The sequence below is a fragment of the Priapulus caudatus genome, unplaced genomic scaffold, assembly GCF_000485595.1.
Source record: "Priapulus caudatus unplaced genomic scaffold, Priapulus_caudatus-5.0.1 Scaffold1880, whole genome shotgun sequence".
NCBI lineage: Eukaryota > Metazoa > Priapulida > Priapulimorpha > Priapulimorphida > Priapulidae > Priapulus > Priapulus caudatus.
This window is the reverse complement of record NW_014578941.1, coordinates 1-14,949: the sequence shown is the minus strand read 5'-3', so window position 1 is coordinate 14,949 and position 14,949 is coordinate 1. Positions and strand designations below refer to the sequence as shown.

The 14,949-nt window shown below is 45.2% G+C and overlaps 1 protein-coding gene and 1 long non-coding RNA gene across 2 annotated transcripts in view; both read right to left on the bottom strand.

The window, feature by feature from the left end:
* The window catches only part of LOC106817820 (protein ariadne-2-like), an 18,709-nt gene extending 6,680 nt beyond the window's left edge, over window positions 1-12,029 (bottom strand). The window contains exons 1-11 of the mRNA XM_014822521.1: window positions 11,958-12,029; window positions 11,601-11,706; window positions 10,850-10,971; window positions 9,599-9,748; window positions 7,548-7,563; window positions 6,266-6,387; window positions 5,673-5,782; window positions 4,982-5,099; window positions 4,195-4,245; window positions 3,885-3,930; window positions 87-214 (exon numbers count right to left, since the gene is read on the bottom strand). Of these exons, the coding sequence (XP_014678007.1) occupies window positions 87-214; window positions 3,885-3,930; window positions 4,195-4,245; window positions 4,982-5,099; window positions 5,673-5,782; window positions 6,266-6,387; window positions 7,548-7,563; window positions 9,599-9,748; window positions 10,850-10,971; window positions 11,601-11,688 (951 nt within the window). The 5' untranslated portion in view covers window positions 11,689-11,706; window positions 11,958-12,029. The remainder of the gene's footprint in view (window positions 1-86; window positions 215-3,884; window positions 3,931-4,194; window positions 4,246-4,981; window positions 5,100-5,672; window positions 5,783-6,265; window positions 6,388-7,547; window positions 7,564-9,598; window positions 9,749-10,849; window positions 10,972-11,600; window positions 11,707-11,957) is intronic.
* Window positions 12,030-13,665: 1,636 nt separating this feature from the next.
* Window positions 13,666-14,577, bottom strand: LOC106817822. Its single transcript, XR_001395107.1, has 3 exons — window positions 14,501-14,577; window positions 14,184-14,220; window positions 13,666-13,752 (listed from the first exon to the last, which is right to left on the bottom strand). It is a non-coding gene; the product is annotated as an uncharacterized LOC106817822 (long non-coding RNA).
* Window positions 14,578-14,949: the final 372 nt, after the last annotated feature.

The window sequence follows — 14,949 nt, the reverse complement described above, 5'->3', positions numbered from 1 at the left end:
GAGGAGGAGGAGAGAGAGAGAGAGAGAGAGTGAAAGAGGAGTGAGAAAGAGAGAGAGTAAAACAACCCGCCCCTCGGCTAACTCACCCTCTCAAAGTAGTGCAGGTATTTCTTGAGTGCCTCGCGTGCCTGCACATGTACGGTCTCGTTCGCTATGTTCGGGTTCTCCTTGAAGCGACTACACTCATAGTACTCACTGCCATGTGTCTTCCAATCTAAACGGGAGAGAGATCAAGTACATCTTATACTAGCTATATACTAAGATAGCTATTAGTATATGCTTATCCTTACTCTATCTACCTGTATACAAGTATGCCAGGGAGGCTTCGTCGAGGGATGGCGGGCGTGGGACGTGAATGAGGCAAGCGAACAGAGGGTCTTAATGAGGCGGTTTAACGAGGGGTTTAATGAGGGGTCATAATGAGGCAGTTTAACGAGGGGTTTAACGAGGGGTTTAATGAGAAGTCATAATGAGGCAGTTTAACGAGGGGTTTTAACGCGGGGTTAAAAGGGCATTCAAACTAAGGAGGTTTAACTGGGTATATATTCCGGGAGTTCTAACAGTGTATTTAAACAAGGGGTTTTCACAACCGATTCAAACAAGAGGTTTTCAACAGGGTATTTAATCAGGGCTAGGGTTAGATCCTTATACCAATAGTACTCACCCCCTAGGCACATCCAGCAAAAATCATGCTTGCATTTTGAGCATTGCTGGAAGAGGAAAACCGACAATATAGCCAAAGTAGATGCGATTTTTACAAGTTTTTAACTGAGAATTAATGCCGTATTATTCGGTAAATATTCTGCAAGACTTTTTTAAATATTAAAAATACTAATTTGCTTTTATTATAAATTAATGTTATCTTGATAATTCATTATATAATTTATTCCTTCATTTATCAATTATTCCTCTTTCGATCAGTTAAAAATCGCATCATATTGATGACGAATTTTAGCTTTTATGTCACAGTGAAGCTGTGAGCTTTTATCTCACAGTGAAGGTGTGAGCTCTCTCACAGCAGAGGTGTGAGTTCTCTCACAGCAGAGGTGTAAGCTTTCTTGTACAGTAAATACGTAAGCTTTCTCTCAGACAATAAACCTAGCTTTCTATCAGACAATAGACCCAGCATTCTTTCAGACAATAGACCTAGCTTTCTCTCAGTCAATAGACCTAGCTTTCTCTCAGTCAATAGACCTAGCTTTCTAACCGTCTACCCATCTTTTGGACGGCCTATTCATGGATGAGACGGATGAAATTTGATAGAGACGGCATGAGGGCGGCCCAATTTTATATATTATACACCTTATATAACTGACAACAGTGCTTATAAGAATATAAAATCATATCAGAATCCTGTCTTTTTGGCATTTCAGACTAAATTTCCTCTATTTTAAGGTAAGGCCCTCCCCCTAGGGTGCTTCGCGCCCGCAGCGTCCTTGCTTCGCTCAGATGGTGAGACTACCTGATTTTTTCCTGGCTAACACCCTGTTTACTGTGTGGTATCATCGGACGCTGCTGTGAGTGACATTGTAGTGTTAGTTTGGGAATGTAACTCCTAACTCTCGCCGTTTATCGTTGCAGTGTCCGAAATGCCATATATGCATCGAGAAGAATGGAGGGTGCAATCATATGGTACGCATGCAACGCGCAGAAATACCATCTTTGCTGTGAGAGAAAGCTCACTACACATCTTCGGCATGAGAGAGAAAACTTACGTCTTTGGTGTGAGCAGATATGTAGTTCGCCGTCTCGGAATCGTCTGCGCACTTGGTGATCCAGCGTTTGATCGTGTCACAGCCCGTCGGGCAGTGGTAGTCGATGCCGCATCTGAAACTACGCAGCGCGACCGTCAACCGGCGCCACCTACTCACCGCCGACACGCATGGCGCCACCTGCGTGCGGGTGCCCCCGTCATTCGATGCAAAGGTCAGGGAATATTCCTCAGGAGACGTCTGAAGAGTAATCCCTCGCCTTCGTATACCAAACTCACTGCGCAAAATGCGCTTTGCGATTGCCTTCGAGGGATTGTGGTAATGACGGTACTGGAATACAAGGGCATCAGAGGAAATAGTGACGATGGAGGGAGTGGAGGTGATGTAAGGTCGTGGGAGGAGTGAGGGTGGAACAGAGATGATTGTGGGGATAGGGGAGGTGGTGGGAGATGTTGGGGGGAGGGAGGGTGGATCGGTCATGATTGTGGAGGCAAGCAGAGGTGGTGGGAGGTGTTGGGAGGAAGGAGCAGACATGGTGTGAGAAGGTGGGAGAGGAGGGAGGGTGGCTTGGTGGATGGTGAGGTGGGTAGCAAACCAGGGATGCTGATGGGAGGTTGTTGGGGGTGAAGGGGAGATAGTGGAAGGTAAAGCAGGGGTCAGTGGGGTCGGGGCTGATATATGTATGTATATATACCAGAATGAATTCTTGCACTGCTTGCATATGACCCTGCGGGCATGGAGGTCCTTGGCACGCGCCACAACCGTGCAATTCGGTCCGGGACAGAATCTCAACTCTGGATGGCTCTGCAATGCATTATACATACATAAATATACATATCTATGTATTTATTAATTAATTAATTTGTTTATTTATTTATATCTCAGCATTATTTGGAATGCGTTGGGTGATGTGGCTAGCTCCTGATAAGATCCATATGGTGATAAACAGAGAAACTACCAAACACTGTATTTCCAACTGGGACCAATCTACCAATCTTACCAATCTTACAAATTAGTAGTTTTTTGATGGAACTATGTTACTAAATTATATGAGTTACATTCAGTAGAGTATAGATACATGTATCGTGAATGGTCAAATGTATCAATACGTGATATATACGTGTTATATCGTAAGGGTTAGTATCGCAATATGTACATCGTCCCACCCCCACTCCATATATATCTAACACCCATCGGCTGCAAGCTGATCAAAGATGGTCGCCACTCACCGTTACGATCAAAGATGGTCGCCACTCACCGTTACGATCAAAGATGGCCACCACTCACCTCTACGTAGTCGTTGAATGCGTACTGCTGGTACTTCTCCCTCATCTCAGGCTTCAGCACCGTGTCAAGGACAAAGTCCTCCGGTACTAGCAGGTTGCAGTCCTTGGCCATGCACTCGATTCCTGCAACAACATGCAACGTTTAGCCGTCACCCTCGATTCCTGCAACAACATGCAACGTTTAGCCGTCGCACTCGATTCCTGCAACAACATGCAACGTTTCGCCGTTGCATTCGATTCGCGCAACAACATGCAACGTTTAGCTGTTGCATTCGATTCGCGCAACAACATGCAACGTTTAGCTGTTGCATTCGATTCGCGCAACAATGCTCAACGTAGTGTTGTTTCACTTGATTCCAGCAACAAAGAGCAACATTTAGTCGTTAAAAATCTATTCCTACAACAACGCACAACATTTATCTTGGGATAACAGCATCAAATTCCATTTCAAATTCAATTTTACCATATACATGAATTTAATTTGGTCATATAATTCCAAAATAATTTCAGTTTGATTGGTAAACGTGACATTCAGCCGTTGCACTCTATTTCTGAAACAACGAGCAACATTTAACCAGGATAAATGACCGAGCGGAAGAGGAATCCGACAAACAAACATCAGACACATTCCCCTCCGCTCCTCCTCTCCATCCTCCTCCTCCTCTTCCTCTTCCTCCTCCCCCTCCTGCTCCTCCTCTCCATCCTCCTCCTCCTCCACCTCTGGTTTTAAAAAGGCATTCAAACTAAGGAGTTTTAACTGGGTATATATTCCGGGAGTTCTAACAGTGTATTTAAACAAGGGGCTTCACAACAGATTCAAACAAGAGGTTTTCAACAGGGTATTTAATCAGGGCTAAGGTTAGATCATTAGACCAATAGTACTCACCCCCTAGGCACATCCAGCAAAAATCATGCTTGCATTTTGAGCATTGCTGGAAGAGGAAAACCGACAATATAGCGTAAGTAGATGCGATTTTTACAAGTTTTTAACTGAGAATTAATGCCGTATTATCCGGTAAATATTCTGCAAGACTTTTTTAAATATTAAAATACTAATTTGCTTTTATTATAAATTAATGTTATCTTGATAATTCATTATATAATTTATTCCTTCATTTATCAATTATTCCTCTTTCGATCAGTTAAAAATCGCATCATATTGATGACGAATATATTTCTGCGCGTTGCATGCGTACCATATGATTGCACCCTCCATTCTTCTCGATGCATATATGGCATTTCGGACACTGCAACGATAAACGGCGAGATATAGGAGTTACATTCCCAAACTAACACTACAATGTCACTCACAGCAGCATCCGGTGATACCACACAGCAGCATCCGGTGATACCACACAGCAGCATCCGGTGATACCACACAGTAAACAGGGTGTTAGCCAGGAAAAAAAATCAGGGAGTCTCACCATCTGAGCGAAGCGAGGATGCTGCGGGCGCGAAGCACCCTGGGGGGGAGGGCCTTACCTTAAAATAGAGGAAATTTAGTCTGAAATGCCAAAAAGACAGGATTCTGATATGATTTTATATTCTTATAAGCACTGTTGTCAGTTATATAAGGTGTATAATATATAAAATTGGGCCGCCCTCATGCCGTCTCTATCAAATTTCATCCGTCTCATCCATGAATAGGCCGTCCAAAAGATGGGTAGACGGTTAGAAAGCTAGGTCTATTGTCTGAGAGAAAGCTAGGTCTATTGACTGAGAGAAAGCTAGGTCTATTGTCTGAAAGAATGCTGGGTCTATTGTCTGATAGAAAGCTAGGTTTATTGTCTGAGAGAAAGCTTACGTATTTACTGTACAAGAAAGCTTACACCTCTGCTCTGAGAGAACTCACACCTTCACTGTGAGAGAGCTCACACCTTCGCTGTGAGAGAAAGCTCACATCTTCACTGTGACATAAAAGCTTACATCTTTGCTGTGAGAGAAAGCTCACTACACATCTTCGGCATGAGAGAGAAAACTTACGTCTTTGGTGTGAGCAGATATGTAGTTCGCCGTCTCGGAATCGTCTGCGCACTTGGTGATCCAGCGTTTGATCGTGTCACAGCCCGTCGGGCAGTGGTAGTCGATGCCGCATCTGAAACTACGCAGCGCGACCGTCAACCGGCGCCACCTACTCACCGCCGACACGCATGGCGCCACCTACGTGCGGGTGCCCCCGTCATTCGATGCAAAGGTCAGGGAATATTCCTCAGGAGACGTCTGAAGAGTAATCCCTCGCCTTCGTATACCAAACTCACTGCGCAAAATGCGCTTTGCGATTGCCTTCGAGGGATTGTGGTAATGACGGTACTGGAATACAAGGGCATCAGAGGAAATAGTGACGATGGAGGGAGTGGAGGTGATGTAAGGTCGTGGGAGGAGTGAGGGTGGAACAGAGATGATTGTGGGGATAGGGGAGGTGGTGGGAGATGTTGGGGGGAGGGAGGGTGGATCGGTCATGATTGTGGAGGCAAGCAGAGGTGGTGGGAGGTGTTGGGAGGAAGGAGCAGACATGGTGTGAGAAGGTGGGAGAGGAGGGAGGGTGGCTTGGTGGATGGTGAGGTGGGTAGCAAACCAGGGATGCTGATGGGAGGTTGTTGGGGGTGAAGGGGAGATAGTGGAAGGTAAAGCAGGGGTCAGTGGGGTCGGGGCTGATATATGTATGTATATATACCAGAATGAATTCTTGCACTGCTTGCATATGACCCTGCGGGCATGGAGGTCCTTGGCACGCGCCACAACCGTGCAATTCGGTCCGGGACAGAATCTCAACTCTGGATGGCTCTGCAATGCATTATACATACATAAATATACATATCTATGTATTTATTAATTAATTAATTTGTTTATTTATTTATATCTCAGCATTATTTGGAATGCGTTGGGTGATGTGGCTAGCTCCTGATAAGATCCATATGGTGATAAACAGAGAAACTACCAAACACTGTATTTCCAACTGGGACCAATCTACCAATCTTACCAATCTTACAAATTAGTAGTTTTTTGATGGAACTATGTTACTAAATTATATGAGTTACATTCAGTAGAGTATAGATACATGTATCGTGAATGGTCAAATGTATCAATACGTGATATATACGTGTTATATCGTAAGGGTTAGTATCGCAATATGTACATCGTCCCACCCCCACTCCATATATATCTAACACCCATCGGCTGCAAGCTGATCAAAGATGGTCGCCACTCACCGTTACGATCAAAGATGGTCGCCACTCACCGTTACGATCAAAGATGGCCACCACTCACCTCTACGTAGTCGTTGAATGCGTACTGCTGGTACTTCTCCCTCATCTCAGGCTTCAGCACCGTGTCAAGGACAAAGTCCTCCGGTACTAGCAGGTTGCAGTCCTTGGCCATGCACTCGATTCCTGCAACAACATGCAACGTTTAGCCGTCACCCTCGATTCCTGCAACAACATGCAACGTTTAGCCGTCGCACTCGATTCCTGCAACAACATGGCCAACGTTTCGTCCGTTGCATTCGATTTCGCAGCAAAAACACATGCGCAACGTTGAGCTTGGCATTCGAGTTCGCGCAACAACATTGCCAACGTTTAGCTGTTTGCATTCGATTCGCGCAACAATTGCTCACGTAGTGTTTGTTTCACTTTATGATTCCAGCAACATAAGAGGCAACATTTATGTCTTAAAGAATCTATTTTCCTACATACAAACTACGCACAACATTTATCTTGGGATGAACAGCATCAAATTCCATTTCAAAATTCAATTTTTACGCATATACATTAATTAATTTTGGATCTATGATTCCATAAATAATTTCAGTTTGAATTGTAAAGCGTGACCATCTCCACGTTACGCACTGCTATTATTCTGAAAGCAAGCAGAGCGCAAGCATTTAACCCAGGATAAATGACCGAGCGCAAGAGGATCCGACAAACAAACACAGACACATTCCCTCCTGCGTCCTCCATCCTCCATCCTCCTCTCGCTCTTGCCTCCTTCCTCCTCCTCCCTCCTGCTCCTCCTCTTCGCATGCTCCTCCTCCTCCTCCCCTCCTCTCCATGCCTCCTCCTCCTCCACCTCTTCATCCACCTCCTCCCCCTCCTCCTCATCCACCTCCTCCTCCTCCTCTCCCTCCTCCTCCTCTCCTCCTCTTCCTCTCCTCCTCCTCCCTCCTGTCCCCTCTCCTCCTCTCCTCTCACTCTCGTCTCCTCCTCCCTCTCTCCTCTCCTCCTCCTCCTCTCTCCACCTCTTCTCCTCCTCCTCCTCCTGCGCATCATGTTCTTTTGACCGAGGCGACTTTCACCCGTTGAGATGCTCCCTGGCGATCTGCGTCTTCAAAGTTGCCTGGCCCAGCATCGCGCAGAAGTCCGTGTCCAGCACGATAACGTTCTTGACGGGCGTTCGCTGTCGCTGGCTGTACGCTCCATGACATTCGATCCTTGCACGCAATCTGCGTATTGGCGCATGCTCACCACGCCCCCGACGAGCCGCTGCGCTACACCGAGAAATATAGACATTCTAATTAATTCAAACTATCGATCATCTATCATCATCGACTTACCGCCGAACCGACCAGCCTCGATATCACCGAGATAAAACATCATCATCATCATCATCATCATCAGTCATCACCACCGCAGGATACAGGAGTGGATCAGCAGGAGTACCGACCCCTGCGATACAGGCGAGAATAAATGCATCATCATCAATCATCATGCACTGCAAACCCGATCAGCCTGCTGCTACACCGAGAAAAAACATCATCATCATCATCATCCATCATCATGCCACCGACCAGCCTGCGCTACAATCAGAAAAACATCATATCATCATCATCATACACTGGGGGGGCCACACCGACCAGCCTGCGCGATACAAGAGAAAAACATCAATCAATCATGCATCATCATCACTGCCACGGCGACAGCCTGCGATCCAAGAGAAAAAATCATCATCATCAATTACATCCAATGCACCCACCGCCTAAACCATCGCAGCCTGCGAGTAAGCACGAGAAAAAACATCAATCGATCATCATCATCATCACCACTGCCAAACCGACCACAGCCTGCGATAACCAGGAAGAACAAAAATCCATATCAATCATCAATCATACTGGCCAACCGACACAGCCTGAGATAACACGAGAAAAAAATCACATCAATCATCATCATTATCATCACTGCCAACAGAGCAGACCTGTGATTCACGACGAGAAAATCATTATCATCCATCCCAACAACGCACTGCGTCGCGATCCAAGAAAAAAGAAACATACATCATCCATCACGGCGAACCGACCCGCGTGCGAATACTCAAGAAGAAGAGAGCATCTCACATCATCATCATGCAATCAATCAATCGACCCGAAGCGAGCCCGGCGGTGCGAAGTCCACAAGCGAAAAAAATTATCATTGTCATAGCCCACGATCCCCGAGGTTTGGATGGGATCGGACTTTCGCTTAGCCCCCGGGGGATCGAATTTTAATTTTTTTTCCGGTGGAAGGTCAGTGTAACGGTGGAGGTTAACGTCTTAGCGAGATTCGAACAAACGAATCGTGAAAGATTTATCTAGCCAGGGCCTAGTGAATTTCCGATTCGGCAACCTAATCATGAATTCTAGTGGTTACGATGGCTGTTATTATCCGAGGATGACAGGTTGAACTCTGAATGCACGCCAGCGCTGTCTGAAACACGCGTTTGCGTTTCTCGAAAATATTTCGGGGTTAGTAGGATGACTAGCAGTCGCGCCGGACAAATAGCATCACCGTGAGTCTAAAACATGGCGACTTTTAGAGCGAGGCATCGCGCGCATGCATCGTGAAGGTCGCAACGTTCCTACAATCGTACAACTATTTACAGTTCTGACAACTGGCCACCCATGGGGGGGGATAGCAGAAATACTGCGTGAGAGCGAGCGTTCGTCTAAGTACGGGGGAGTACTCACTGCTGCAGAGATACCGCTGCAGAGATACCGCTGCAAATATAAGGCTGCAGAGATACTGCTGCAGAGATACCGCTGCAGAGATACCGCTGCAGAGATACCGCTGCAAATATAAGGCTGCAGAGATACCGCTGCAGAGATACCGCTCCAAATATAAGGCTGCAGAGATACCGCATCAGAGATACTGCCGCAGAGATACTGCCGCAGAGATACCGCCGCAGAGATACCGCCGCAGAGATACCACTGCAGAGATATGGCTGCAGAGATAACGGTGGGGGAGCGAGCGTTCGTCTATGTACTGGGAGGGGGTGCCCACGACGCGGGAGCCAGCATTCGTCTATGTACAAGGGAGAGTACCCGCTGATGTAGAGATACCGCGGGGGAGCGAGTGTTCGTCTATATACTGGGGGGAGCACCCACCACGATGAAGATACCGCGGGGGAGCGAGTGTTCCTCTATATACTGTGAGGGAGAGTACCCACCACGGTGAAGATACCGCGGGGGAGCGAGTGTTCGTCTATATACTGTGAGGGAGAGTACCTACCACGGCGAAGATACCGCGGGGGAGCGAGTGTTCGTCTATATACTGTGAGGGAGAGTACCTACCACGGCGAAGATACCGCGGGGGAGCGAGTGTTCGTCTATATACTGTGAGGGAGAGTACCTACCGCTGCGGGTTGGCCGTGAGCCGTGGAGCGCGAGGGTTTCACTCGGGAGTCGATGAGGAGACGGCTCGGATCCTTGTGGAAGCTGTCGATGACATCCTGCAGCTTCCACTGTTGCTGATGCAGCAGAACCTTCGCCAGCGATGGAGAAATCTACAGTAGAGAGAGAGAAAGAGAGAGAGAGTACAGAAGAGGAAGTGTGACAGGAGGTGTGACAAAAGGTGTGACAAAAGGTGTGACAGGTGTGACAAAAGGTGTGACAAGAGGTGTGACAAGAGGTGGTGTGACAAGAGGAGGTGTGACAAGAAGTGTGACAAGTGGAGGTGTGACAAGATACGTAGGTACATTCATGTAGAGGACCCGGCTAGCCCATGCACGACATACGCTGCTTAACAGCACGATCACGCAACGTTAGATTAATACGCCACTTTTCACGTGATAGGATGGGAAGAGGACATATTATATCAGGGTGCAAAATTAACGCGAGTCCGGAGTCAAATACTCCCTGATTTACTGTCGGACTCCTTGATTTGACGTATGCAGGAGTCCGTGTGACTCCCTGATAATTCTGCTATACTAACTAGTTAGTTCCAAAGCACGGCCTCGCGGAATTGCCGTATTTTTTCAGCAAGACGTGCAAGACAGCAAGAGAGCAAGACAATTTGGCAGACGTGCAACCGCGTGAATCTTCAAAATAAGCACACACGTTATTGTTAATATCTTTAATTTTGAACCTCAGACTGCGAACTCCCTCATTTTGCTGCGGACTCCCTCTTTTTGAGGGCAGGGAGTCCGTTGGACTCACTTGTTCAAAAGTTAATTTATACCCCTGTTATATCGCGTGACATAATTACGCGAGATGATGCGTGTTCCGTGAAATGATGCGAGTGCGCGTGCGGCAGCAGCAGCACGATATGCATATTTTACTTTTAAGTAAATAAAAAAGGCGTGAATTTCGCGACGATTATACACGTTGATACTGCATGACAATGCAATCCACGGCGCTATGAGCGATATGGCATGCCGTGCCGAGTGACACAATATGACACAATACGCGACACCACGATGCAATGCGATAGCCTGCGCGACACGGCTCGACGCAAGTCACGCGACACAATGCAACCGCACGCGCCACACGGCACGATACATATCACGCGACCCAATGCAACAGCAACGCGTTTCACAGAACGACACGCGCGACGCAATGCGACATCAGGCGCGACACGGGACGATGCACACGCGGCGCGGCGTTACGTTTGAGCTTGCGCTGAGAGCCTCTACGCTCTCGTTGAGCAGGCATTCCACATCCTCTATCTGTAGCAGCTCATAGTCAAAGTACTCTCGGTCGGTCTTCCTCGGATCCCAGTGATCAACGTCTGCAAACAGTGACTCGAGGATTAGTTTATGTTCGTTTGTTCATTTAGCATCGTAGGATACAACAATTATATACGTGTGGTTTGGTTTATGTTTACCGTCATTTATAGACGTAGGATACAACAACTAGATACGTGTGATGTTATGTTTATGTTTATTTAGCACTATACAGGATGCAACAATTACAGCCCAATCCTAGTTTAGCACCTCAGATTAGTTTAGCACATTTGTGAAAAAAAGGGCTGGGGTCCCAAACTAGGATTGTGCAACAATTACATAATATGTGCGATGCTTATACTAGTTAGGTTATGGTTACGTTTATTTAGACACGTAGGATACAACAATTATATACGTGTAAGGATTGGTTTATGTTTATGTTTATTTCGCACGATAGGATACAACAATTACATATATGTGCGATGCTTAGATTATGTTTATGTTTCTTTAGACACGTAGGATACAACAATTATATACGTGTAAGGATTGGTTTATGTTAATGTTTATTTCGCACTATAGGATACAACAATTGCATACGTGCGATGCTAGGGTTCATGTTTACGTTTGTGTTTATTTAGCCCTACGAGTACGTGATACAACAATTAGTGAATTACGTAGGCGAACTTCCACTCACCTGTGTCGTCATCGCGATAATACCAGTCCATATCTCCACCTTCATCGTCGTCCGAGTCGCTAGTCGACCCTTGGCTCGCCGTGGCCATGTCACGAAAAGCAAATCGCTGGAAAACGGAGTTTCTGCTGTTAGTATTACATCAGCGCGTTTTTACAATTAATTTGTTTAGTCACGATGATGAGGTCACGATGACGATTTCTAGAATTCAGAGACCTTGGATCGAGAAATTCACGTCATCAGTCAGTTCTCGCGTCCCTGTTAGCCCTAGTACACGCTAAAAGCTCCTGCGATAATCTAAGAGCAGAGAATGAAAATTATATGTTGATCAAGGTTATCACTGTCGCATTTATCGAGTACCTGAGTAGAATTTTGTAAGAGAACAATCGCCTTTATTTTGATGCGTCTCACTGACAGGAAAAGGTACGGGAAGTTACTGGCGTAGCGCCATCTGGTAGTCATAACGGAAGAATTTTAATCGTTGGTGTCAGCATAGATATATACAACACATGTTGTATATATATATATGTTGCATATATGTTGTATATATCTATGGTGTCAGGGTGCTTCGATTATATGCCGTTTGTGTGAACGGGGAAGTCACTAGAGTTATGCGAAATCGATTGATTGATCTGGTCGCCTAATTTTAGATTGATTAAATTGACTACGTCACAAATTTTCCTTGGTAAAATTTGTATAAAAAAAAATGGCCATTTTTTTACATTAAAAGTAAGAACAAACGTTACTAAATATATCCTCAAACTCTCACCTGATAAAAATGTTTTTACGTTGGTTAAAATTGCAAAAATCTAGACGATTTGGTAATTTCTGTTGTCTAACACTATTCCCCCAGTACTGTTCAGATACTGGCGTACGTCTCTCTGTTTTTCACCGGCAAATTAGGGCATATAAAGAAGGTATATAAGCATGAAAAATAAATAGAAACACTAATTGTATTTTATACATTTTATTTTGTACAAATAACACACAAATATACTACTTGATGGTGCAAGAAATTCGTGACGCAATCACTTTAAGCCCATATCGCCATATCGCCATATCGCAAATGAGGCTCGCGCATGCGCAATATCTCCCGAGAAGATTCATATTTTGCAAAGATTATGCATTAAAAATATAGCGGAGGTATCCTAGCATAGATTTACATGATAAAATTCCATCAGTAGACCTCACTTAAGAAGTAGGAACAACACATTGCGTATAAGGTCCCTGTTGCATATACCAGACAGTACACAATCTGCCCACGTTAGTGTGTTAGCGCTTGGGCAATATCTCACCAGAAGAGTTATATTTTGTAATGAATATGCATTTAATATGGGTAGGGGGTATCTCAGCATAGATTTCTGAAATTTATTTGTATTCCAAACGACCTGCGTGCGATCCAAGCGAAAAAAATTATCATTGTCATAGCCCACGATCGCCGAGGTTTGGATGGGATCGGACTTTCGCTTAGCCCCCGGGGGATCGAATTTTAATTTTTTTCCCGGTGGAAGGTCAGTGTAACGATGGAGATTAACGTCTTAGCGAGATTCGAACAAACGAATCGTGAAAGATTTATCTAGCCAGGGGCTAGTGAATTTCCGATTCGGCAACCTAATCATGAATTCTAGTGGTTACGATGGCTGTTATTATCCGAGGATGACAGGTTGAACTCTGAGTCTGAATGCACGCCAGCGCTGTCTGAAACACGCGTTTGCGTTTCTCGAAAATATTTCGGGGTTAGTAGGATGACTAGCAGTCGCGCCGGACAAATAGCATCGCCGTGAGTCTAAAACATGGCGACTTTTAGAGCGAGGCATCGCGTGCATGCATCGTGAAGGTCACAACGTTCCTACAATCGTACAACTATTTACAGTTCTGACAACTGGCCACCCATGGGGGGGATAGCAGAAATACCGCGTGNTTAGTGTAAGAGAAATTTGATATCCCAGATTAGCAACAATAATATATATATATATATATATATTATTGCCGCTTGGATATATGTCGCCATATCTGATCATATAATATTAATGATAGAAATCGTCGATTGTTTTAACCTTGCCGTTTTCCAGAAGTCTAGTCAGCATCACAAGGTTTCGCACGTTTTGTTGCCACACCATTCTCCAGAAATCCGCTATTTCGGTTTTCTTAGGCCCTGCAAGTTATTAGCACAAGTCAAACCAATGAAGGCGAGGAGCACGTGTGTGTGTGTGTGTGTGTGTGTGTGTGTGTGTGTGTGTGTGTGTGTGTGTGTGTGTGTGTCGCGTGTCGTGTGTGTGTGTGTGTGTGTGTGTGTGTGTGTGTGTGTGTGCGTGCGTGCGGTGTGTTGTGGTTGTGTGTGTGTGTGTGTGTGTGTGTGTGTGTGTGTGTGTGTGTGTGTGTGTGTGTGTGTGTGTGAATGTGTGTGTTGCTCGTGTGTGCGGATGTGTGCGTGTGTGTGTGTTGCGTGTGTGTGGTGTGTGTATGTGTATGTTGTTTGTGTGTGTGTGTGTGTGTGTAGTGTGTGTGTGTGGTGTGTGTGTGTGTATAGTATGTGTGTAACATGTGTGTGTCGGGGGTGTTGCGCGCTTCTTCTTCTATTCTTACCTTGAGCCGCCAGAAGGACAGAGTCTGTCGAGTATCCCTAAACAAGTAAATCAGAAAATCAAACTCATTAATTATTATGAAGCCATGTGTCTAGTCGAATTCAATATTAACACGAATCAAAAATATAATAAACGAGACGTACTATAAGAAAACGGCGTTTTTTAATACGATATATATGTATATATATACATGGCTCATTAGACTGTGACTTACTTAGATACCCTTATTACTATTATCGATATTACATTGATATCCGTGATAAGGACGAGTTTGTTTGTATGTTTTCGTGTTGATATTTCGATGACGATGATGCTAACCTGTAGAATGCTGGCATTAATGTAATCACCCGTGGAATTGACGGCTGGCTCCAGAATCACTCTGGAGTGGTCATCTGCGCATATAATGATATTCAGTAACAATTAAAATACACAGGATTACCCTATGATTCTAGTAAAAATTAAATATTTGGAAAGCAAGAGCTTACATGCAGCAAGAGAAAGGGAGTTGATTCCTAATTTGATTGAGGAATCACTGGATTATCTCGGTTTCTGCATGCCATAACTGCTGACAATAACCGGAACATAATAACAGTACACATAATAATTGTAGTTATTTACAGCACAGTATAACGTAAGCGTCCTAACGACGTGACGAGGGATTCATCTCTCGAATAACGCGGTTTTTAACGCGAAGCTGTGTGCCGAATAGTCAAGCGTTTAAAGGCCGCCGCACACCAGCCGATTTTTACAAACGATGAAGCGATGAA